This window comes from Pteropus medius, unplaced genomic scaffold (assembly GCF_902729225.1).
Source record: "Pteropus medius unplaced genomic scaffold, Ma_sr-lr_union100, whole genome shotgun sequence".
Classification (NCBI taxonomy): Eukaryota; Metazoa; Chordata; class Mammalia; order Chiroptera; family Pteropodidae; genus Pteropus; species Pteropus medius.
In genome coordinates, this window is record NW_024340849.1 from 3,159,969 (window position 1) to 3,186,181 (window position 26,213).

The following is a 26,213-nucleotide window of genomic DNA, read 5'->3' on the forward strand; positions in this document are numbered from 1 at the left end:
AGAGCCTCAGGCGCCAGGTGGCGCTGTTGACGAGAATGTCCTCAAACACACTGGCACTTCTGGATTAAATAAATTAGAAATGAAACCAATCGATATTAATAATAACACAAATAATGATGCAATCACATTCGATAAGGACAAAAATATTTTTATAACTCTGACACGAAAAATAATGAACCTATTACAATCCAATTATGTTATTTGAAACTACTTGAAAGGACATATATTATTTTTATGCATTATGTCCATTTCATGTATCTATAGGCTAAATGCAAACTGATATCAATGACTGTGACATTTAGCTTAATAAGTTTATGGTTTTTGTCTGAATTGGCAGCATTCACCAGCAGTCCATCACACACAGCAGCCGGCAGCTTCCAGGAAAAACGTAGCTCATTTTCGTCATCTGTGCCAAAGACAAGGTGTCCTGTTTGCTTTACTGAGAAATCAATACATATTCCTTTAGCGTCTCCTCTATGGGCAGAAAGCCAGACGACTCACTCAGCATTTATTTGTTGATAGCATTTACTTCTCTCCAAAACAGTACCGGCAACTTTGCCTAAATAAACGAGCACCCTCACTGCCGGACGCCCATGCAGCGGGAGCCGTGGGGGCAAGTAACTCTCGTTGAAAACCCATCGACCCTCAGTTCCCTGCCCCCACGTGTTTCTCTGCCCCCTGCCCCCAGGCGATTGCTGGTGTGAGCAGCACACGCGGCTGTTGGTGCCGACTGCAGGGGCGATGCCAGGATTCCCCACTCCACGACTGGCCTTTCGGATGAAGCCGTCACTTCGGGGTGCTTGCTTTTACCCTCTTTTTAATTCCTCGGATCTCGAAGTAACAAATGGTGTCGATACACGTTCAACACCCGATGAGGTATTAGCATTTCTGTTCACTGTTTTTAACAAAAGTTCATCACAAAGTCCAAGAAAAAGGGGAGAGAACAGGAAGAGGAGAGGGAGAGGTGTTTATAATTTGTCAGAGATCTTAGTATTCTGATAACCAGAGAAGCACGGATGAACCTTTTTCTCGGGTGGGTGGGGACCTGGAAATGGGGTGTTGGTGGAAAATGGGGCAGAGCTCCTTACGCAGGTTGGCTCTCTGGGGAATTTGGGGAGTAAGTTTCTTACTAGCTACACATAAATAATCGACTGCCAGGAGTGTCACATGTCACACGGTGAAAAGCTAGATGTGGTCAGGATGCCACTCCAGTTAGTCAATGAATAATCGCAGAATGTCCATTGTATCTGATTAGTGTGAATGGTTGTTCTGAGCTGCTTAAGGTAGAGTTTTCATATTAACAGTTACATTACATTACTTTTTTCTTTGCATTTTTGTTTTGTCACATGGTGAAGTAGGACATACAAGTTGTTCGTTCCGTAAACCATTTTTGGTTCCTGATAAATATATCCTGAGGACAGTGTATGTTTTCTTTCTACCACCCTGGCCCCTGGGGTTGTTTCAGCCCTCTCCAAGCATTCGATCTCTGGTGTTTGGTTGGTGTTTTGGCTCACTAACGTAGGGCTGCTTTGGGATGCGACAGGACCACACCCATCATTTCTGCGGTTTTCTATAATCGCCGGCACACCAGGAACTTGGCAGCTTTTTAAGTCACTTTCTGCATAATGTGTTGCCTGTGCATTAGAACCAGAGATGTTTCGAAGGCTTGGATTTAATAAACTTTTTTGAGAACTCGCTATCTTCCAAATACTCTAAGAACTAGAGGCACAAAAATGAAAATGATACCTTCGCTAGCTACAGCCTAAGCGGAAGGAAGAGATATGCCGATAGTTGCAATATAGCCCTGTGGATGAAACACCTTCACACTTCGCGTAAGCCTTATAAAAACAGAGATGCAGAAACCGAACTCTGGAGAAAGAGAGGAAGGTTGAAGGCAGCATTAGGGATGGTTAAACACCTAGGGTTTGAGAATCTGACAGGCCTGGGGTCAAAACCCGGGTCCGAGGTCACACGAAGGGGACAAACTTGAGCCAGTCACTGCCCTAGCAGACGCCTTTGTTTGCCTCCTGAATGGTGGGTTCTAGAAGGTATGTCCACACTCTAATGCCCAGGTCATGTGGCGTGACCTTCGAAGGCTAAAATGTGAGTGCGTGGACGACCTTGAGAGGGTGAGTCCATCTGGGTCTTCCAGTTCAGCCTGGAACTGGCACCGTTGAGGACTCGGTTTCGGGGAAGGGACACCACTCAGCCCCGGCTGTGGGCTCATGCTGTGACTTCTTCATGCCTACGTTGTGACTTCTCCTATGTGACGAGTCCAGTGTTCGCCAGCTCCGTGACAGCCTGAGCCGGAAGTAGCAGTGAGTGACTTCCCGAGCGGGTCCCCTGTCTCTGCCTCCTGCTTCGTCGGCGGAGTTTTACCTGTCACGTCTGTACCATGACGGGGGCGTGGCGGGAGGCGAACCTAAGTGGGCATCAGAAGGGATTCCAGTGCACTAGTGGGTGGTGACTCCTTGCTCCCGGTCCTCACTCTGGGTCCCAGTGGACCCAGGAGGCATTAAAAGGTGCTGAAGGACTGAGTGCGGGCGTGCGCCATCCTGTTTCCGGTCCCCAAGGACCAATAAGCTCCACGTTCCCCATGGGCGGTGCGGGAGCCGGGGGGCCGAGTGAGCATGTTCGGCGAGCTTCGGGTTTGCAAGGACGAGGCCTGGGCTGTGGGCCAGTGGCCGTCTTTTTGTGCACTGTGAATGTGCTGGGCCATGGAAGACGTCTTGTGGCCCCAGTTTTTATGTGGGGTTTTATGGAATTCTGTAGCAGGCTTTTGAAAATGCCTCTGAGAGAAGAAACCTTATGCGATGAACTGTAGCTTCCACGACGGACTTGCTGGGAAAGGAACGCGCGGCCTGACGTTAAGTACTAAGACAACGCTGAGCGGCTGAGAACGTTCTGGCAGAACCCACCAGAATTAGCAACCCATTAGGGGAACACGACGGGACGGAGGCGCGAGCCCGTGGCGTCTGAACTTGTCCGGGGTGGCTGGGCCATGGTTGGGGAGGGAGAAACTGAGGCAGGACACTGGGATTTGACTCCATCATCGGAGCTCTACTGAGGGCATTGCACCTTTTCAGGGCAGCGGGAGCCACTGAAGGCTGCAGTAGGGTCAGATCTGAGTTTTAGAAGTGGCTCTGTGCTGGGCGGGGCGAAGGTCCACTGCAGAGACACTGCCGGCAGAGACTCGGTTTAGGAGACGATTCTAACTTCCTAGGGACAGCCGCTAGGAGCAGCTAACACAGCAGGGGGCATTGGGGACACGGGTGGGACATGGGTTAAAAACTAATTTAAAGAGGAAGGAGAAAAAAGTGTAACCAAAATTATAAAATTAGGTGTAATTGAGAATACAGAAAGGACATCATCGGTAAGAGAAACAGGTAACGTAAGGATGTTACAGTAGAGAACAAAACCCAGGGTTTTCATACGGTATCCGCTGATGCAGACTTGGGGTGACGCGCATCAGCATTAATGAGAGGCTGAGGGATACACTCAGGCCTGGAACACAGCCTGGTAGGGTGAGTGGCCAGATTTTCTCATTTTAAGATTGAGAGTACTCGGTGCATTTAAAAATTATCGCTGAATGCAAGGGGTGGGGATCCGAGATTTGAGGACCCCAAGACTTCAGATTTGGGGGTCTTCTGTAAGACAGGGCATAGAAAATTATGAATATGAAATTAGGTGCTAGGCTTTGGGGTCTGGGGAGGGGAGGGACCCTGAACTTTAGCTTCATTACCTTCTGGGTAATCAATCGCCCATGAGTAGCGGAAGGTGTCAAGTATAATATAGATAGAATGGACAGCCGTGGACCCTGCCATCCAGCTCGAGAACTTGCCTGTGATCAACCCCCTGAAGCTCGCCTCCCACCCCGTCTCCTACCACAGTGCCATTCTCCAGAACGCGGGCTTAGCTTCCCGTGTCTCTGTGGAGTTTTGTCGTGTTTGTATGCATCTCTAACTAATGTACATATGTGTAGATATATACTTACTTTTGCGCATTTCTGGACTCTATATATAAATGATGTCAAAATGCACATTTTGCCTTTTTTGCTCAAAGTGTTTGAGATCCCTCTGCACTGAAGGCTGTGGCTGTCACTGGCCCCTTCCCTCACATCGTCTCCTTAGAGGAGGTCCCTGCTCTGCACAGGACTGTGACATGCATGCATATTGGAACATTTCCTGTTACCTCTGTCACCTTAACCTGCTCTGGCTGCTATCACAGAATTTTTAGCACAGACTGGGTGGCTTATAAACAACCGAATTTCATTTCTCAGTTCTGGAAACAGGAGTCTGAGATCAGGGCGCCCGCTTGGTCGGCGAGGGCCCTTTCAGGCTGCAGACTTCTTGCTGTGTCTCATGGCAGAAGGGGACAGGTAGCGTCTTTTATAAGGACGCTAATCCCATTGAGTGCTACTCCCTTACAGAGTTATCACCTCCCAAAGGTCCCACTTCCTAACACTGTCCCCTGGGGGTAAGGACTTCAACATGGATTTTGGAGGGACCAGTAAGACCATAGCACATGCCGACTGAAACTGCACCACAGTATTTTGTATCAATCTCTTCCCCGGGTTTTTGTTCTTACATACCTGGTACTTGGCTCCAGGTGCGTGTGCCAGGTGGACGCCTATGGGAGAAGTCCTGATTATGCAAGATCTGCGTGCTCAACTTTTCCAAATGGGGCCAAGGTGGGTCCCCACAGGTTCCACGGTACCCCCAGTGGTGAGTTTGGGTAGCCCGGTGATGGCCTGTCCGCAGCGGCTCACCACTGAGACTTCAGCACCGTCCCGTGCTCCACGCCGGTAACCTGGTGCTTGTAGGGGCTTCTGGGCCTCAGCACCAGCTCTTCCTCTGGTGGCGGAGACTGTCCTCTCCTCACTCGGTGGCCTGGTAAACTCCTACCACCTACCGACCTCACGTCTAACGGTGCCTCCAGTCTGAAGCCACTGACTGCCAGGTGCCACGCTCCTCTGGGTCAGATCTAGAGCCACTGCGTTGTTCTATTTTGCCCACTTGACAGCCCTTGTTGCTTTTTGTTTTAGGGTTCTGTGCACCTAGCATAGGGTCTGACATACTGCGTGTCCTCACGTTTGTGGAATGAATGAAATCTAACAGGTGGAACACGTTAATACTGTATTAAGTACATTAAGTAGTAGTATATTAAGTGTGACCCAAAGTGGAAAGCCATGAGACAGGAGCTGTGACACCATATTTGGATGAGAGACACAGAAGAAATGTCACCTTAAGTTTCTAAATGGAAGATGGTTACTGGCAGGAAGCTGTGGGGGCGGGGCACGCAGGCTGGAATCTCACTTTGCTAGAAGCAGAACCTCTGACGAACTCTTGTCTCACCAACGATTTCGTGAAGGAACGAGAGACGACGCGCTGCTCTAGACTGACTTCTGACAGAACAGTTCACTGGGGAGGAAGGGACGTGAGCCTGGGAAGAAAATGACTATTTCCAAATCCACATAAATGACAGAAGAGGGTACTGCACAGTTAGATGTGGACCCTGGATGTCGGAAAGGATTTTGAAGATGGGAGTGAGCCCATGAACGGGGGCCAGAATCAGACACGGAAGTTGACTGAAGAAGCTCTTTTTAAAAAAGAAATCTGAACGTGCAGCATCAAGTGACATCAGAGGGAAGGAAAACAAAGCTATCGAAAAACTGCGCTGTTACATTTCTCATGGTGGTACAGAAGACCCTCCGAGATTTTTCTTCCTTTTGGAAAAAAATAATTGCTTTATTTCTGACTATAAAAGTGTCTTAACAATAAGCTCGTCTTAAAGCGACATGGGTATATCATAAAATGGGAGGTACATAAAGATGAATACAGGCTCAAGCAGGAACCAAACTAGCAGGGAGATGGACTGAAAAGGGGAGATAGCTTGCCTGGGGGTCCATCACTCCCAAATATCCTACAATGTCAAGGGCATATCAGAAAGTCCTCTGTAGAATGTTCTGAGGGAGAAGGACGTGTTTTCTAGGGGTCACCACTGAAGCTACCACAGATAAAGACGTTTTCAGAACTTTCCCAGCACATATAGAGCTTCATACAGATACGATAAAATGATCACACTTTGTAAGTTAAGGTCACTTTTCTCCAAATGCCCTGTAAATACTTTAGATAAAACAGGGGGTCCATAGCCAAAAAAGGCATGATGTGTGTACATGACTCATTCATTTCCATGCTGCTTTTGGTAGTAAGAAGTACCAGCGCACGTTCCAAAGGGGGTGGGGACCCTCCATGGGTGCCTCCTATGGTCCAGGCACTTGCGCCTGCATCTCATTCACCTGTCCTAATAAAGCCACAACAGTAAGGCAGGTCCCCCCAACTCTAGAGCATTCACCTTCCCACTGCGCATGACACCTCCGATTCACAGGAAACAGGAGAAAAGAGATCACCAGAACTCATAGGAGCATTGTGCAGGGCGTGTACTCACCACCAGGTTCCCTACAGTTCTCGAATATTTTTAAATGATCGTCTCAAGTCAGATTCCAAAGTATATGGAAGGAAGCTGCTTCTCACGTCTTTCTGTTAGTTTTATTTCACAGATTTTATATAGCTATACAACATAAAAAGCACAGAATACTGAACTCTATTTTCTTACTTACACGGTGTAAAATTTTTAACAAAACTCCCTTGCGATGAAAGATATAAGTAGAGCAGAAATACTGCCCAAGATCGACGGTTCAGTAAGATGACATAAAATATGCTCTATTTTATGACTTTTTACACAAGGAAATCTGTAATTCAGTTTGTCTAAGCCCAGCAACTACCCAGGCACGTTCACTTTTACGAGCTTTCCTGTCTCATTCAGAATCGACCAGAAGAGCTATGAGGAGCCGAGTTGAGGGCCGACCCATGCGAAAGCCCTCAGGAGACAGCGTGCTGGCCGGTGAGTTCATTACCTTAGGATCGATTATCTTCAATGACAATAGTTCTACCAGGATAGGCTTCAAGTTCTACAAATATATATCGAAATTCATACTCGCCGTTTTCTGGGTTCTGGAAAAAAGAAAGTATTGTGAGGTGTCATTTTTCTCCCCGGTGTTTCCCGCAGCTGCGCACTCAGTCCCCAGGCCCACCGTGACGCTCACCTCCTTCACCTCGAGGTGCACCGTTCCCTGCTTCCCGGGCTCGGAGCCCTGGATGTAGAATTTCACACGCATGTGTTTCAGCCCATCTTTCACATATTCAACAAAACTGTCAAAAAAAAATGAGAGAACACAGGCCTGAATTCCTTTCATTTAAAAATTACCCCCGAGATCTCCAAATTCAAGCAATGCACAGTACCTAACGTGCTGCCTTCGGCCACGCCTTGTCACCTCCCCAAAGCCTCTAACAGGCTCGCCAAAGACACCTATAACCTGCAGAATAAAGACAATGTCTTATTTAGTAAATGCCATGTTTTTAAAGTTTCCTAGGGAGATATTTTCTGACAAACCAAGTGATTATTTTAGAAAAAAATCAATAAGCCTAGGACCTATTCAAAATGACAATTCCAATGATGAAAAGAAGAAAGCTCTCATGGAAAAATCATCCCAGAAATAACTGAAATATTTTCTGTGCAAGGACTGATCCGAGAACTTTATGGTACTACTTGTAGTTTTGGAATGGTGTAGGCTGAGTGAAGCTGGTCCCACTCCCCTTCCAAAACCCAGATACAATGAAAGAAAGTGTTCAAACAGTGAAATGGCTGAACGTTTTTAGTGGAATTTATCTAATGGGGGGGAGGGTCTAATACTAAACGCTACGAAAACAATTTAAAAACAAACTAGATCTAGAGTTGGGAATCAATGATTTCTAACGGGAAAACTCATAATGAAGTAGAAATGTAATTTTTATTGAATTTAAAATGCACACACTTTGGAACCTTTAAGAAAAAAATTAATATCAAACAAAAATATTGCCTGTAGTCTATAAAATTTTTCTTATTTTGTGTGGAGCATCTTTAGTGTCACATTTTTCAGGCATAAATAAAAAAGAAATGTATAACATGAGAGAGATTTAAGAACGGTACAGCTGAAACACAACAACTTTTCAAACAACTTAGCAGAGCGGGCACATCAGTATCAGAACCTCAGGGTTTTCTACCTTTCTACCGGGCCCAGTGCTAGGCAAAGAATAGGCCCTTTATAAACGTTGACAAAATTGAGTTGTTAAAGTTTGATTATTCTTCATAGAGCTCTTATAGACGGCAAATTAAGTTATGACTTTAATAACAGCCCACTCTCTCTGTTTATTCTGTATATTTCGTTTTGTTCGAAACGCTGATGATCTAGAAGAGGCTGAGTTTGTGAATAACATGGCAACTTTTCATCTCTTCAGAGATGCGTCCTGACATTTAATTATGCCCTACACATTTATTTTAATCCCTTCAGTGTTGGTGTCCCCTTCTGTCGGTGGGATAACAGCAGTACCTGAGACAAACGGTTTCTGTGAGATTTAATAAAGACACTCCACTCAAACACTGAGCACGGTCCTTGGCTCCTGATAGGCTCTCAGTAAGAATTACTATGTGATCATGAGGTCATGAATCTGGTTTTTAAAAAAAGACTGGACACTTGTCACATGGGTTTAATGCTCTGGCATATTCTAAGAACTTATTATCCATGACGACTAGTAAAACGACTCTCTTACACTTAGGATGAAAACACCCCGACATGGGCCTTTGGGTGCTCCTCATCGAGACGTTTCAAGTACAGAACACGGGGCTAATAATCACAATTCAAGCATTACGTAGTATTACATAAACTCACCTCAGGATGTGACCTGCATTTTTCTAAGGCTTTACCATATATCTTATTAGGACTGGATGAAGAAAAGAGTTCTTTGAAAATCACGTAAAACAAGCCACCTGAAAGTCACAGAAAAAGATCAAGCAAAGCACAAGCAAGACCAGGTATTCAGGGCGTCGTACTTGCTGTGTTTCTGACCTGTGATGCCGGTTCCAATAAGCACCACTACCAAGTAGGTAAAATCCCTTCCAGCTTCTTTCACTGCAAAGAGAAAACACCACCGAGTCACAGGAGTGCAGGGCACGAGCGAGAACCTTTGGTATTTCTAGTCGGTGGGGTGTGGACTCAGGTCCCAACGAATGGGACTATGTGTGTTCTAGAGCAGCTGTCCTCCAATCTCCTGTGACTCAGAACCCAATCAAAACCGTGTCGCATCTAAGAGCGGATGGCAGAGCTAGCATGACTCTTAGGCCTAAAGATATGGGGTGGTGGCTCCCAGCACATTCTCATGTAACTCACCAGCCTTCTCTTAGAAAACCCTAGATACGCTCACCCTAGAGGATGACACCGGTGCACTGTTAGCTCAGTGAGCAGTAGCCCCGTACAGAGAGGGTAACTATGTGAGTTCATCAGCACAGCCTCATGGCATCGGCCGCTGACATGGACAGTGCGTTAATTTCTGCCTCTAATGACAAGAAGCAACAGTACTAGTTTGTAGTAACATGAAACAGATAATAAAAGTGTACATTTGTGGTTTTGCCCAGGATCCCTTAAGTCTCCCACCCTGTCATACAGTTTTAAGTGACCTGAACGTTCTGGATCTGGGATGTCCAATACAGTGGCTATATGCCACACATGACTATTTAACTTTAAAATTAACCTAACTTTAACTTAAAATTAAGTAAATTTGAGTTCCTCCACACAAGTGACATTGTAAGTACTCAACTGCCACAGGTGGCTCATGGTGACCATATTGGGGCAGCAGACGTACTGGTCACTTCCATCACTGCAGAGATTTGGGCAACGCTGTTCTGTGAAACATCACATTTGCCCACTATGCCATCACGCTGGAGCTGACGGTAACAAGTGGCACATGTGTTGGGAAGCTTGGTAGGATAAGTGTGCTCCGAGTGTGGGGGATGGGCTGGGCAGCAACGCAGGGCCGGCCCCCACACCTGCAAGCCTTTCAGCAGTGCCCGTGCGGGGCGCCCCATCCCAAGTAAAAGACAAACCGCTGCTCCCGTCCATCCTGCCGCAATGCGTGATGGCCTCTTCGGACTCTGGAGGCAGCAAGTCCCACGTTGGGGAATGCTGATGCCTCCCAGTCACCTTTTTTTTTTTTCAAATGGTATTTTTTATTTGCTCAGAATGTTTCATTTTAAAGTTAACAAAAATTAAGTGATCTGATTGCCATTAGAGTTAACATCCAAAACTGTGAAATTCAGTATGAAGAGTTTATAACAACAACAGACATATAGTTTTACCTGATGCCACCCATTTACCTTTGAATGAGGTCCAGATCAGACAGGGCTCTGCAGCAGGCCCTGCCTGTACTGTGACCCAGATGACCTGCCACATGCTGTCTGACACCTCTGTGCCTTAGACCTCTGCACACGAGCTCTTTGTTCATGCTGAACTTTTAATCATCCCTCATAACCCTGTTCAGCTATTAGGAATGAAACACTAGATTATATTTTTGACATATTCAGCAGATTGCAAAAACTAAATTTTTTTGTTAAAATTGTTAAAAAGTACATGCGCTAAAGTGACAGAAACCAAAATATTAAGTTGCCTTTGAGTGGTACGATCATGGGTGTCTGAATTGCTTCCTTTTTACTTATTTTTTCTACAAATTATTTGTGAAATGAAGCATCAATAAATAAAAATGCTTTATCTCATCTGTGAAAACTGATTTTCTCTGACATTACATTTCACCTTTCCTATTTTACAGGCAAGTTCTTTACAGTTGTTCTTATGCATGTGCCACAGGAAGGAATGTGTGGGACACCTTCAACCCTGTCGTTATGTGCAGTCCAACTCAGTACGTGGGCACAATAGCAGCCACTCAAGAGAAGTGTTTACTGAATTATCTACATGAGTTAATCCTTATGGATGATGATTCCATAATTCTATTTATTCTATCCATTATTTTTTTATCATATGCGCCCTAGAACTCTTTCTTTGTAGCACACCGTTTCACACTCTGTATCGATTTTCTTTCCAATTTCTCAAAGAATTTAGGATTTCTTTGCCATACCTGTTAGCATCTGCTCACCTTCTAAGCATAGAGAAAATGGAAGCTCAAGAAATCCTTGTGAATGGTTGTCCAGAGAACAGTGGGTTTTAGAAGACTGAGATTAGGGACTTTTGTATTTAACTTTCAGTTGTGTAGAACTGGGGAAGTGTGCCTCACAGAGTTACTAATGTCTGAAAGCGTGAACGCGAGATTCAAATAGATGAAATAACATCTGGGCCACTTGCTTGACTATTTTAAAGTATTAAACAATGGCTAATTTTTATATAGCTGTCTCCACACCAGAATAAAAGTTGAGAAAATTTTTCTAGACATAATTCAACAGTTATATCAAAATCAACTTTCAAGTTTCAGTTCAGATGTACGAAAATTGTAGATCTATATTCTCAGATTCTAAGTCGTTTTGCAGTTCTACCTTTTAATTTGTGTGAACTGTCTTCCCATCTTAAGCACTGAACTTCTATAAAAGGGCACTGGCAACTCTTGCCACGTTTGTTGAAAGAGTGACCATCCCTGGAGAATTCCCTTTTACCTTTCTGTGACATTGAGATGGCAGTTTCCCCTCTCTGACTGTGCACAGACACTTGTTTGCTGCTGTCCTCCTTCGCCCTCTGGGGGCTCTGTCCCTGCGTCCAGATGGTTTTCTGGGTGACTCCAAGGATACGCCTAGGTCGCACCGTTCTGCTCTGCTCGTGCAGCCCCCATCTCAAACTGGGCTCAGTCTTCAAGCAAGCTTTGTTAAGTAAAAAGGGTGGCAAAACCCACCGCTTCCCCGCGGATCTGTGCAGCTTCTCCGTATACTGTACAACTCGCAGAAAAGTATAAATCATGTTCACAGACAACCGCTCCGCTTAGGGAAGATGGCAACGACGGTTAGTAAAGCTTCGCCACCCGCTACAAACCCGGCCGGACGTGTACTCGTGGGCAAGTTCACGCCGGTAATTCAGCACGGCCGAAGTCACTGTGTACGTGCCCTCCTCTTTGGGCCTCTTTTCACTTCAATTAAGGTGCTTTGATTACCTTCTACGCTAACTTCCGCGCTCTGCCCGCCATGCCTTTGCAAAGCGAGCTGGGAAGCCCCGGAGGGGCCAGGGAACAGTAGTTTGAGGATCTCACTTCTCGCACATCTGCCGCAGCGGGGCGGGCATGAGGACTCCATCTCCCACAGTGCAAAGCGGCCAGAGCGCCGCCTCGCAGACGACCCTGCGCAGGCCGCGTACGCACGCGCTGCACGTAGTCGGCGCACGGCAGGGAGGCGGGGCCGCCTGCGAGGGCGGGCGGAAAACAGTTCAAGAACTTGCAAAAGTCAAATCAGCAATCGCAAGCTGCGTGGGTAAACTGGGAACTCTCAGCTCTGACTGCGGCTCTGTCGTTCCTCACGGGCAAATGATGTAGCCTTTGCGTTTGTTTCCTCCCGAGGAAACGAGACAGAGTAGTGCGAACTACCGCAGAGCCAGCATGTGGCCACAGCGCCCCGGGGGCTCACTTGCTGCACGGCGTCCTCGACTCCTGTCGTGAGAAAAAGCCGGCCCTGCAGCCCCTAAAACCACTCCCGGAGCGCATCGACAGGCCCTCGGTCCCGCCTCTGCGCACGCGTGTCCGGGAGCGCGCCGGCGTCAGGGGGCGTGGCCTGGTGAGGCGCGCTTTTCTCGCTGGTCGTCCTGCCGCCTCGGCTTTCCGCGTCGGGTCTCCATGGCGACCGGACGCGGCCGGCTCCTGCGGCAGCTCTGCCTCGGCCTTCAGGCGCTGCACCTGCCTCTCGGCGGCCTCGTAGCGGCCCCTGGGAGCGGCGGGTTCAGGTGAAGGTCGGGGGGCCGCGGGTGGGGTCCGCCCGGCGGGGGTGCGCGCCCAGGGAGCCCCCGTGAGGGGAGCCCCTCGCTGCTCCGGCCTCACCGCCCTTTCCCCTTCACGTTCCCTGGTCCCGCTCTGGCGCCCTGTTCGCCGCGCTTTTCAGTGCGGGAAAGGTCTGGAAGGACGGCGGAGGTCTCTTCAACTTGGAAACATGGGGTTACCCCAAGTCATGGCGCCTGGAGAGTAGCTCCCCCGGGAAGCAGCCCCTGTCCTTCCGTTCAGTCAGGCAGAAGGCACCGTGAGGAGATGCGGACGTGGGTGGCCCCTCGCCCCTGGCGCAGCGCCTCGCGGAGGCCCCGCCCCGTGCGCGAGTTTCACCTGCGGAGACAGGTGCCAATCACGGTCGCCACCTGCAGGCCCCGGAAGGGCACGGCTTCCGGGACGCGCACCCAAAGCTGCTCCCTCCCTCTGACACCGGGAATCACCGGGTCTCGTGTGACGTTGTCACTTAGAGGAGGAGAGTACTCAGCGGGGCGTCGTGGTTTTCGCCCCGCCCACGGCCCGTGAGCCGCGGCCACAGCGCCCCTCAGCGGCCGCCCCGCAGGCGGCTGGGTCAGGGTGCGCCCGCTCCCGGCTAGTGCCTCCACTCTCCGTACCGGGGCCAAGTCCGCGCCCCGAGCAAACGCAGGCCGCCCCCGGGACGGCCACCCCTCGGGCTGCACCTCGTCTTCTGCCAGTCCCCCTGCCCAAGCGCTGGGGCCGCTGGTATCCTCGCTCCGGGATCCAGAGGCTCGGCTCCTGCGTGTCTCTTGGGGATCCGTGGGGCCGAGGGGCGCTCCGCGACAGCCGGGGCAGGCCGCTGAGTGGGGCGGGGAGGGGCCGGGAAAGGGTCGTCAGCCCAACTCCCCGCAAAGTGAACGATCCAGCATGTCCGAAGCATCCACGCTCATCGTGGTACCGCATTAGGTCCCTTTCGTTGTATCACGAGCTGTTCCTAGCTCTGTACCCAGCATTCCAGTTAGTTCACCAGGTGACGGGATAACGCGAAGGGCAGTTCGCATTCTTGAGGATTATCTTTTGCTTGTAAGTCTTGATTTACAGGTATAAAGGGTTATGCATATTATGCGTTCTAATATATCAAACGCCTATGTTTAAGCATAAGAAAGGGTTCTAATACCTACCACTTCAGTACTTTTTGTTTTCCCGAATCTCCAAGACTGTCCCGTGACCATTCTAGGGTTCCATCACCCTGGTTTCACAGGCAGGGCCCTGTCCCTTCGTGTTATGGTAATAGTTGGTTCTTGAGTGAATATCTGTAATGCTAGACATACCACAAGCCTTGTGACAAATAAAATTGTGACAGTGCCTGCAGAAATTCTCTTAAGTAGGAGAGGAAGACTGAAATTTAAATAGGGAGCTTGAACTTTAAACTTATTTGCCGCTACTACTAAAATTAGCTTTTACATATAGTCCTCTGTTAGTGAGAAGTAGAATGATTTTTATAAGATGAATCTTCTATTACTTTGTAAGTTGACTATACTTCCTGGTGAAATGATGTAATTAGAGGGCCTGTCATCATGCCTTTCATGGGAGCCTGCATGTCAGCCTGTGATTTGGGGATATATACATTCTTTTTGGTAAAGAAAAGTCAGGTGCTAAGAATGATCAATTATGGTCTAAGTAGGTGTTTATTTTTAATGTTTCTGCAGAAAAATTCGATCTTAATAGGGAATCAGTGGTTCCCCTTTTAACACAAAATGTGAATATATATAAATATTATTAATGCTAAGAAATATAGCAGAAAGTATATCAATTTGGCTTAATTTCTACTTGGTCTTATTTTGTTGATTTAGCGGGCATTAAAAGTCAAGCCCAGGAGGTAGATTATTAAAATATTGAACTTACTCAAAGTGATCGGGCAAAATTTGTTGCTAGAAAAAAAGAATTGTTCTTTCACAGAATACTATGAATGCCTAAAGGATTGTGCTATGAAACTGTGATTTCGAACATTTTTGTGTATGGGATTCTCAGCTTTGAAATTAAAACAACAAAAAACTCCACAATTCAATATATTAAATATTAGAAAATATATAGAATTCTGTCCTTTCAATTGTCTAGCCCTCATTCAGAAGCAACCATCATCCAAACCCCTTCTTACCTTGTAATCCTTGTAATCACATGTAATTACTGGTTAACATCTTGTTATCTTTCCTTCTAGACCTCTTTTCTTTGTATGTATGTGTTCTTCTCCTGAGAAATACACAAATAAGACTATATAAGATTCTATATGTTTCTACTGATTTAACCTGCTTTTTTCAGTTGCTATGTTATGAATTTAACAGATATTACGGAATGCCGTCTGCATGCCAGGTGTGTTGTGGGTGCTGAAGAATCAGCAGTGAACAAAACCCACGCAGGATACCTCCCCATGTCGCGCTTACATGCCGTGGTAGTGAACCAGGTAGATAAGTAGAACGCGCAGTGTTGGATGGTGATGTGTGCTAAGGAGGAAAATAGGGAAGGGGCTCAAAGTTTGTGCGTGTCTGCGTGTGATTGGAGTTTTAGAGCGTAGCCGAAAGTTCTCAGATGGTGGTGTTTGAATGAATACTTGAAGGAGGCGAGGGAGCACCTTATGCAGGCATCTGGGAGACATTATGAACTTGTTTCTGTCTCAAACGCTTTCACCTGTGTTGAAATGACATTTTAACTGGCTGAACACTATTAACTACTCAGGCCAGGGAGCCTAACCTATCCTTACATTGTTTCTAGTGTTTTTCCCCAAGAGACAACTTTGAGACAGATTCTTGAGTGAAGTCACAGGGTGCGTTTTCTCACCTTAGGATATATTTCTAGAAGTGAAATCCCTGGCTTAAAAAATGTATGTGCCTTTTAAGGGTCTTGACATACACTACCAGGTTTGGCTTTCCATACTTTTGCACCAAATTTGCTCCCAGTGATGAATGAGAATGCCTGTTTATCTGCAGCAGCCTTCACTGGTCCTTATCATTTATTTGCTCTTTGCTAATTTGCTAGATTGAAACCAGTTCCCCTGGAAAGGCCTGGGATAATAGTTTTTATTTTTTATTTTTGACATCTTTTGACTGACTAAATACATAATGGTAAAAAGCTGTTATCAATTTAGTAGTGCTTATAAACTGATTTTTGATTAACCACAGCAGAGTTTATTAATTAAAAATATTGTTTAAAAAATTTATTAGTGAGAGACACCCCCGAGTCTTCACATAGTGCACGGGTACAGACTCGTTGGCCTTAGTGAGAGACACCCCCGAGTCTTCACACAGTGCGTGGGTACAGACTCGTTGGTGTGACCCTTCACCCTGGCAGGATCGACAGGGCACTGGCTGGAAGCTCCTTAGGGATACTGTGATTTGGTGGGAGAGCAATAGAGAGTCCTTAAAACTTAAGTGTTAGATGCCTCTGTCAACTGAAGGTATTTTGTCTTTGAATGTGTGACACAGGTCAATGTAGAACTACAAGAATAATCACTTAAAATATAAAGTGCTTTTAATCATTTTAAAATGTGCCATATGCTTTCACTTACATGTGGAATCTAAAAAAACAGAACAAGCAAAAAAAAACATTCAGAAACAGACCAAAGGGATGGGTACCAGAGGGAGGAGGAGACGGGGAGTGAACGGGGGAAGGGGAACGCAGTCAGTGATATTGTGGTAAGTTTGCACGGTGACAGATGATCACTAGAATTAGTGGGGTGATCACATTGTAAGATATAAACATGTCGAATCACTATATTGTACACTTGGAACTAATATATATTGTATACCAACTACACTCAAATAAAAGTTAAAAAATATGTACTTAAAAATTGTATATTGTGTTGAATGATGTACCCCGTCTCCACTAATTCTAAACTTCGTCCATCCAGAACCTCAGGATGTGACTTTCCTGGGAAATAGGGTCTTTGCAGATGTAATTAGGTAAGATGAGGTCATATTGGATCAGAGTTGGTTCTAAATTAATTATGACTGATGTCCTTGTAAGAAGAGATACAGAGACGTACATGCACCCAGAGAGTATGGCTGTGTAAAGATGGAGCAGGGATTGAAGTCACGCTGGCGTTATGTAAAATCAGCACCTTGGTTTTAGACTTTGGGCCTCTGGGACTGTGAGGCCATACATTTCTGTTGTTTTAAGCCACCTAGTTTGAGGTACTTTGTTAAGGCAGCCCTAGGAAACTAACATGAGCAGGGAATGGTGTTTGCCTCCGATGACTGTTAGAGCGAAGTCAGTGTTGCTGAAGCTTCTCTGCTGTGGAAGTCTTTGCTTAAAAATGTTTTTCAGCAGGAGCACAAAAATGTATGGCACTGGTGGAAGTCTCTGATTAAAGGTGGCTGGGGCATTACTAACTTTCCAAATCAGCACCTTCCTGCCTTCTCTTCCTCTCCTTCCTGTTCTGCAGAGCACAGACTGAAATCCACTGGGTCAGCCTGACTGCTTCGCATTTCCCGAGTACATACTAGTTAGAGAAGACAAACGCATGTTGAGTACCTTTTGCTGAATCTGGAATGGAGAGGCATAGGTAGTCAGCCTATTCTCCTATCTTGGTGAATTCGTCACCCTCCAGCATCTGGAAAGGTTTTCAGTATTCAACCTTCTGACTTGGGATGCCAGTGTGCTAATGTTTGAGGGCTTGCCATGTGCCAGCCATCATGTTTGTCTCTGAAAAGAAAACTCTATCAAAGGAAGAGAAATTCATTGGCTGCACAGCAGCACATGGGCAATGTTGGACAACTAGAACTCCTGCTGACGTGTGCACCTTGGTGTGCCCACCTCCTCAGTAGGCAACAGGCTATGCTGAGTCCATGCGTGATACAGTCCCCACACCTCCTAAGTGCTGGTTGTGCAGGGTTTGAGGGCCATCCTGTGTTCAGATCTGTCTATGTGGATTTCATTCTTCAGCTTCCAGAGAAATTATTGCCCTTTCTTCCAACTTCTTGGGACTTCCCACTTTGGAGACCCCAATTATTGCCCATATCCTTCTTCTTTGAATGTTAGTCCAAATGTGTTCAGGGAATCAGCGTGATGGAAGAAACTGATGTTGGTTAAACTCTTGTTGAACAAATGACATACTCATAATGATGGTGCTGGTGAACTGAGCATATGCATAAGTGCACTCTAGATTTTAGTCCCTTAAATATGCTGGGTGGGAGGAGGGTCAGTAATTGATGTGTGTGTGGTAAAAGAAGCCACTTCCAAACTTTTCCAAGGGAAAAAGCATATCCACCAGGAGCTGCCTCTGCAGGCTGCTGCCTAGAAGTGGAGGCTGTGGGCTCTGACTCTCTGGGTGTTTCAGAGCCCTACGTAGCCGCCACTGAATGCTACTGGTATTGACGGCTGATTTTAATAAAAAAATTATTTTAGAAACTTCTGAAAAGGACTAAATGCATAAAATATTATATACCCTATTTCACTAATCATAAAAGCCATTGATTATAAGATTCACTATTATGTATCACTAAAATAAAAAAAGATGGACAATTAAAGTATATTCCATTGAATGTGAGATGTTAAAATGAGGAAACACTTGTGGGCGTTTGGTACTTCTATGGCTATGACTGCCAAAGCTAGAGTTGGAACCAGTCATCACCCCTCAAAGGTCAGTAGGGTCGTTGATTGTGTTGGCAGTCTTAGCTCACAATTTTTTTTTTTTTACTCTACATAAGGTTTCTGTTGTGTTATTGAAACTGGCCCATCACTACACTCATCTTTTCACTTTCGTTTTCATTAAATGTATTTTACAGCTCCTCTTTGATGCTGACAGCCTATAATAAGAGTAAGTGTTAAATTTTAGTTTCAGAACACATCAGAGTGAAGTCCAGTTTTCAGGCTCACTGACTCAGGACACTGAATATTTCCCAGTCCCACCCAACCTCCCTCCCGTCCCCTCTCCCTCCCTTCCGCCCTTCCTTCCTTTGCAGAGATGAGTTTCACAGTGAATACTCTTTGGAATTTATGAATCTTTTAAAATTTTGGAGCAGAATGGCCACTATAGCGTTCATTATACTAATTTGCATTTTCCATGTTTACTTTCAGAAAAGGGCCAGGAGACAATTTTGCTGCAGGCTGCACGACTCTGAAGCAGTCTGCCAGGCATGAAAGGAGCCGTGAGAGATCCTCGGCTCACTGCTCCGTGTCTCTGGACGGGTCAGTAGCAGGAGTCTTCTGCCGCTTTTCTGGGGGCTCTAGGGATGGAGTTATTAGAGAAAGTTATGATGCCGCATACACCAGGTTGCCATTTTGAGCTCTCTAAGAATAGAATTGTGTAGGAAGAATGTACAACGCAGAGAATTTGATGTGAGTCATCAGCCTGTCACCACCATCATTATTAGACTAGTTTTATGAAGCTAAAGTTCTAAAAGTGATAAGTAAATTTTTCCTTTTTTAAAAATGTTCTTCAAAATTATTCACTTTCCAGTTGATAAGGACCCTTGAAAAAGGAGAAAGAAGATTAAAGTGTCTTCTTCTAAAAGCTCAAGAGGTCTCTGAATTTCTTAGCTTTCAGTATTTTGGGGACCCATTTTGTCATGGCAAGATTCTATACTGTGACCTCACCAGCAAGATCTGTAGAATCTTTTTTTAAATTACTCTTTGAAATTGATGCTGATGTGCCTATGGATCCATTCTGTACAAATACTGATGGGCCACTAGCTATGTGCTAAGCGCCGTGTACAGCCTTGAAAGCTTGGCGTTGTCTTAGACACTTTACAGTGGAGGAAGCGGGCTCATGTGGCCTACAGATTGCAAAATTCAGATTAAAACATAAGTTGCCTGATTTCAAGTTTTGGGCTTTTAGTACTCTAACATAACTAGCTCAGCTAACAGTGTACATGCTGGTAGTGGGTTTTTAAAAAGAAATAAAAAGCTGAACAGAAATCTAATTAAGGGAACTATTTAAGCTATGCCACTCACTGGGATGGAAAAGCACTGGGGTCGGGACAGGAAGGAGGCACAGCGGCCTGGGACACCTGAACCAGGAGGCCCAAAGGACAGCGGCTGTGCGAGTCTATGGGAGGCATCTGCGGCCGAGGGCTGGGCCGGATGTCTTGGGGAGTGGGCAGAGGCAAGAGCGACAGGGCTCAGGAGAGGCTCGGAGGGGCTGGGACATGTGGAACCAACCAAGGAGCCTGGGAAAACCAGTGAGGTGGGGTGGTGTGCGGCTGGAGAGATGGCTGCGAGGCTGCGGTCGGGTCTGCACTGCTGAGGGAGGGCGGGGAGGCTGGGGGCAGCCGCAGAGCTGGTCAGCCAAGCGGGGTGGGAATGGGCCGGACACTTACTTTTATATGTTTTTTGTCTGTCTTATTTCACACCAAAATGTGACAAACAGAAAGGAAGTGGGAGGCAAGGTCGTGGAGGCAGCAGGTGTAGACAGGCTTTGTTTTCTCTCGTTCTGTTCTTCCCTGGAAGCTTAGTAGTAGAGGGAGCAGAGAAATCGTCCTGTGGTGGTTGGAGGGAGATGGGGGATCAGGGTGAATGTCATTTTAGGGTGAGGATTTGGGGGGGGTGTTTTAGAGGCTGATTTGAATGACACAGGAGAGGGAGGCAGGAATGGAAGGACGCTGGGGACCCAGAGCCCGGGGCCAGATAGGGACCTGGCAAGGGGGTTGAGCTGTCTCATGGAACCGGGAGCAGAAAGCTGCAAGTGCAGGAACATCGCGGTGGATCCACAGTATGGGACGGGGACAAGGACCTTTTCCTACCTGACCTGTCATGCTACTGACCTGAAATGAACGCACAGATGACCTTCCGTTTTCTCAGGGAGGCATGTGGACCCGAAGCAGATTTTCGTGCTCTGACACCTCCCCTAGCCCACCCGCTGCAGCATGGGATAATTAGAAACCAAAAGGAAGTAACCCGGCCTGCCTGTGGGCATTGACTACACTGGCTTCGAGGAAACTTTATGAAAAATAATTAAGAACATCTTTGATCTCAACTTCTGCCAGAAGTACATAGAGAGGACCCCCCAATCTTCTACAGCTTCCTCTTCATTGCTCCTTTTGCTTAAGGTTCATGAACCCCTTCTTGACTTCCTGTCATCACTAATGCTTTCTAGACACTTTCAGATTCTTACATTTTGTAAAATTCTACGATCTCAGCATTTTGTAAAATTCTGAGATCGTAGAAATACATGGGAGACTGAAAATGAATCTCAGCATCATTCTTATTTAGGCACATAAATGAAAAAGAAAAAGATACTTCAGAAAACCTTGCAGGGCTTGGTGTCTGCTTGAAGCCACAGGAAGAGAGAGTGGCATCGGTCAGGTGGAAAATGAGCTGATACTTCCTCTTCTACTTACAGTGTTTTTTTTTGTTGTTGTTTTGTTTTGAGGGAAGATTCTATATTTTTCTTATTGATAGCTAAGAATGCATTGTCTCATTTCCGTTTATCTCATCAAATAGTAATACTTTCATTAGGGAGGCAGTGAAATCCTGCCTGTTTGATTCAGTGCGAGAACATGATTAAAATGCCAAGGAAGTTAGCTCTTTGTACCCTGTCTCTGTATTGGTTTGGGTTATGTCATGAGAATCCTAATAAGCAGAGCATGTCAGTCGCATAATTGAAGGTGAGGGTGCAGGTTGCCTTGTACAGGAAGGCTCTGTTTATCACCTTCCCTTTGGAGATGACCACCTGGTTATTTTCTGGGTTACTTGTAGATTAAACTCACTCACTTTTCCGATTTCTCCCCTTCTCTCTCAGCTTGCCTTCAGAAATCTTGCTGAAGATACTGTCCTACCTGGATGCTATGACCCTGCTGTGCACTGGGTGTGTGAACAGGCGCTTTTATCATCTGGCCAATGACAAGTAAGGAGAAAACTGAACGTCTCTGTCTTGTTTTGATAGAAGTCGTGAAAACTAATGAGACCTTTTAACCATTTTTTTTTAAATTTAAAAAAATTTCAAGAGAATTTTTCGACATATAGTATGTCTGATGCATTAATTAGTTATATATCATTTTCAAAGATTTGAATTTGTATGTTTAAAGGAAGGAATATTCTTTTCATGAACTGAAAAAGATCCAACTTGTTATTGGTGTAGCTGTTGGAGAAGGTGGCTTTCGGTCTGTTGGCCAGGGGACTCGCTCTGTCCCTGAGAAGCAGGCAGGCTTACCCCCACGGGCTCAGGCAGCTCTGGGGGGCCCGCCCCTGGCTGAGCCTGGCCCTGTTTGCAGAGCGGGATGTGTGCAGACCCTGAAGAGAGAAGACGAGGGAGGGGGCTCCGTCGGGGGTCTGGGGAGCAGCCTGGCGCCTTGCTGGAGGGAGGCGTGAGAAGGGTAGAGATAGGCCGAGAGCCGCTGTCACACAGGCATTGCCTGGGTGGCAGGAAGCCACAGATGGGGGTCACACCACCCGCCTGGGCCAGTCCGCAGCCACGAGAAAAGGGACGGAAGCTTTGTTCTCTGTTGTTGCTCGCATTTTTATCCACAACTCAGAATTTTATCTTCGGGGTGAGCTGGTGGGCACCTCCTAACTTCTGGTGAAAATTTCGTAGCCTACAGCTAAACAACTTGGGTTTTAGGTCCCTCTCTCTTTTGGCACCAGAAGATCAGACAGGTGCCGATCCCACATGGAACCCACATATCAGCCGGGGAAGAGCTCGAGATGAGGGGGTGCAGATTGCGCTGGTGGTTTGATAGGTGAGGACATGGGGAGTGACATGGGGAGTGACAGAGAGAAGGCGCGGTGCTGGTTAATCTGGGAACGTAGTGGGCGGGAAACGTCGTCTGGTGCCTGGTGCGTTGGTTCTCAGATGCCTGTCCCCGGGGCGGCGGTGCCAGGACCAGCTGGGAAAGCGCAAAAATGTGCAGCCCTCGCCTGCCTTTCCGGAGACTTCTGTGCTCTGGAATCTGGGCTTCAGAATTTGTCCAAGTCAGGCTAGTGATCAGTCAAGTCTTAAAATCAGAAGGGGGTGTTAACCATTCTCTGGTTGGAAAGGGTGGTTTTTCTTTTAATTTGAAAAGATGTTTTTCTGTGGGAGAAAATATGTCTCTCCGTTTATGTCAGTAAATGCACACATCGAGTGAATCATGTTCTTAACAATAGTTCTGGAATGAATGTAGAGCAATTTTTATGTGTCTCTTAGTGTTTTGGAGTGTTCTTTAAGGCTAGAACTCAGCTTACTTAGATAAGCTGATAAATTCTAAATTCTCGGTTTCTTTAGGTATCACCTCTCTGGTCTCAACCTCAAGGCCTGTCCAGCGCAGGCACTGGGCCTCTCTGTGGACTTGGGCCAGAGCTCTGGTGGTTGTCCCTACACCCTTTTATTATTAAATGTGTGTCCGTCCCACTTTCTTGGAAGGTGTCTTTTAAAAATCTGAGGTTCTGATGGTTATCCTCATGTTTGTTTTCTTTTTCAAAGGATGAATCTTAATTGTATAAGTTGAATTGTGTTTTGAAGTGTCATAGTCTTCATTAAAAGGCTGTATTAACAACTGAATGGGGAAACGTGTGGTTTTGGAAAGTTAGTGGTACTTTCTAAGCATTGTTTCTGAAGAGAGGACATGAGCACGTATTGTAGCCAGTCACACTGATGACTTCCGGGGGACGCATCTGAAGGATGGGCATGTCTCTGGCACCCGTTCCATTTGTGGGCACTGCCTCCCTGCCGTGCAGTCAGCCCTCAGCATGAGCGCTGGGCTTTGTGGGGGGCGATGGAGGCGTGGACGGACTGGGTCTGCGTCAGCAGGGGGGCTTTCTGTTTCCCAGCACTCTGGGAAGCACTGTTTACCAGAACATTAAATTGGCCCCATTTTCTGAACAAGTTATTTGAAGTATTCTGTGCCTGGCTGATAGATTAGATAAATAAGCTCTTGTCCTCAAATCTACCTTAGCTTTTTAATGGGAAGGAGCATTTGCGATCAAGAAATGAGTGTGTTTGGGTTTTGGAGGCTGATAGAAGCATCTTCAACTTGACATTTGTATTTTGTAAATAATCAAGGGGAACAATCTACAGAGTGCTTCAATTCTGTAACATGTTCTCATTCTCTCCAGGCTGCACGTATGCTAAGTTAGGTAAGATACGTGTGTGAAAGTGGTTTGTCGTACGGATGTTGGGCGCGGGCGTCGTCACCGGAGATGGAGGCTTCACGCGCCACTTGCCCTCTCCACGTGACGTGTACTCTGTATGTGAGTGTTAGGGCATGTACCAAGTAGTGTCAGATTTCTGAAATGAAAACATAGATACTTTAAGGCATAAGGCTAGGCGTGAAACGACTTCGTGGGATGAGAAGTTGCTCGAAAAAGCCGTACTAGGACGAGCTGGCTGCGCATGGGTCTGTGGGGAAGTCCATGTAAGGCCTGCATCAAGGGGACCGCTTTCCCAGTGCCTCTGACAAGTGTCCCCTTTCTGCCGGGTTATCGCTGAGCGACTGAGACAGCCGTGACCTTCGAGGCTCTGTGGTGTCTCCTGCAGATCTACAGCTCAGCGTCTTCCTTACCTGTGGCCGAGGGTAACGTAGGGGAGGGGAGTCATTCGCCTTCTGTTCGATGCCTCTTGGCCATCGTCCATTTCGTCCCTTTCCGCACTGAATAGAATATGGAGACATAAATCAGCAGATAATTGATTTGTGTAAACCTCACCTCTCACATTAGGACATTGGTTTTAACCTCCGCCTCCGTTTTCCCCAAGAGCAGTTCACCTGTCTTGCATGGCTGGGAGAGAGGCGCCCTGGCTCAGCCTTGGCCCCAGCTGACTGTGTTGCTCTTGTCACTTTCTGGGGCCTCTTACTGCAAAGTGAGAGGCCCTCAGACCCTGGGCCGGAACCGAATTTAAATTCCATCGTTGTGGCTCTGTTGTTTGGATAACCTATTCAATTTCTTTGAGTCTGTTTCTGTATTTATTGAAGAGTAATGAGCACTGGTTGAGGCTAGTGGGTGTAGTCCAGGTGCTACCACTTGCTCATTTTCACAGACCTGGGCAAGGTCCCGTCACACCTGGGCCTTGGTTCCATCATCTGTTCAATGGGAACAGTAGTAGCAGCTCTCTCATCGATTTGTTGTAAGGATTGAAAAAAAATAATGCATACAAAGTGCTGAAATAATGCTTAATACACAGTGCTCAAAAAGTGGTAACTGTCATTGGTAGTTATTAATACAATTCATTTTTTCGCTGTAAGAAGTGTATGTTCATTGTTGAACACTTAAAACATAGAAAGCAAAAAGAACATATAGTTCAGTTACTGTTGATATTTCTCTATGTGTGTATCTACTCTCTGACCTTTTAAAAACATGAGTATATTCAAAATGACAAGACAGGAATCACACTGTATACACTTCTTGCTTTTTTTCTATACTAGATCTCCTATTCAGTTATTGAGGTAGGAAGTCACTGGTTTGGATGACTCCAATCACATCAGATCACTCCTTTTTACCTGACTCTGGGAGACAAGCCTTTCCTTTTAGTGTTCCTAGGGTTGATGAATCAAAACACTTACCTCAGACTGCAGTTCACCTAAATGCAAGAAGAACTGTGAATCTTCAGCTTGACTTACTCCTGGAATTAGACTATTGAAAATTGTTGTGCCTCACCAAATTAATATGTTGCAACTATAGGTACATGACAAGGTCTCAGACAGTTTACTTATTTATTCTTTTCCCCCAGTTTTATTTGGATCAGAATCTACTCAACTGCTTTTTCGCCTAAAAGGTCTAATTGGAAAGTTAATTCAGTAGAGAAAACGGCTGAGCCTGTGAACGTGCTGTCAGTTGAGGATAAAGAAGCTGGATATTGGAAGAAAGAATATGTCACAAAGCAGATCGCCTCTGTAAAGGCAGCCCTCGCTCAGGTTCTCAAACCTGTCGACCCTTACACAGGCCTTCCAGTGAAGACCAAAGAGGCCCTCAGGTACGCATGTCTCCCTGGATGGGGGCCCAGTGGCTGCTTGAGTGCTCTTAACATTCAAATGTAGATCACCTTAAAAAGCAGGATGGTGTAAGCTCAGACCATTGTGTACCCAGGACGTACATGTGCTTGCTACTATGAGGGATTGTCTCTTGATATTTCTGTGTGTTTCTGCGCATGTAAAAAGTATATAGTATTTTCCTGTTCCATGTAAATGGTCTAAAGTGTTTGTGAAAAGCAGAAGTAGCCTCGTAATCTGCTCTGGTGGTGAGGCAAAGGCATTCAAGGCATTTCTCCCCCTGGGCGGACCCTTCGTCTTCGTGTGCATGGCCAGGACCAAGAACTTATAGATGTCAGTGCCTGCTTGTCAGGTGAGGGGAAGTGGTCTAGAGAGGGAGCTGTTGGTGACATGGAAACTTATGCTGGGCACGTTCTGGGAACTTTGATTTTGGTTTTAGGGAACTGGATGCTTTAGAGTTGGTCTGTGAAATAGAGGTTAGTTTTCCTCCCCCCGAGCAATGTAAACATTTTTAGCTTGCTTTTTTTTT

The 26,213-nt window shown here is 46.3% G+C and overlaps 2 protein-coding genes and 1 long non-coding RNA gene across 8 annotated transcripts in view; 2 read left to right on the top strand and 1 right to left on the bottom strand.

The window, feature by feature from the left end:
* Positions 1–6,508: 6,508 nt before the first annotated feature.
* On the bottom strand, positions 6,509–12,310 carry TIMM21 (translocase of inner mitochondrial membrane 21). The gene is made up of 6 exons (XM_039839680.1): positions 11,533–12,310; positions 8,945–9,007; positions 8,768–8,865; positions 7,302–7,375; positions 7,106–7,211; positions 6,509–7,013 (listed from the first exon to the last, which is right to left on the bottom strand). Exons 1-6 carry the CDS (start codon positions 11,828–11,830, stop codon positions 6,918–6,920), a joined length of 735 nt encoding a protein of 244 aa, XP_039695614.1. The 5' UTR covers positions 11,831–12,310; the 3' UTR covers positions 6,509–6,917.
* On the top strand, positions 8,865–11,859 carry LOC120584107 (uncharacterized). The gene is made up of 2 exons (XR_005647963.1): positions 8,865–9,832; positions 11,349–11,859. It is a non-coding gene; the product is annotated as an uncharacterized LOC120584107 (long non-coding RNA).
* A 26-nt stretch (positions 12,311–12,336) lies between the features above and the next one.
* Positions 12,337–26,213, top strand: part of FBXO15 (F-box protein 15) — an 88,911-nt gene continuing 75,034 nt past the window's right edge. For 5 of the 6 annotated variants that reach the window (XM_039839663.1, XM_039839637.1, XM_039839643.1 and 2 more), the window contains exons 1-4: positions 12,337–12,799; positions 18,864–18,974; positions 21,526–21,630; positions 25,426–25,668. In XM_039839663.1, coding sequence (XP_039695597.1) covers positions 12,693–12,799; positions 18,864–18,974; positions 21,526–21,630; positions 25,426–25,668 — 566 coding nt within the window. In that variant the 5' untranslated portion in view covers positions 12,337–12,692. Of the gene's footprint in view, positions 12,800–18,584; positions 18,604–18,863; positions 18,975–21,525; positions 21,631–25,425; positions 25,669–26,213 lie in introns of those variants that run through there. The other variant, XM_039839667.1, reaches the window with a different exon arrangement.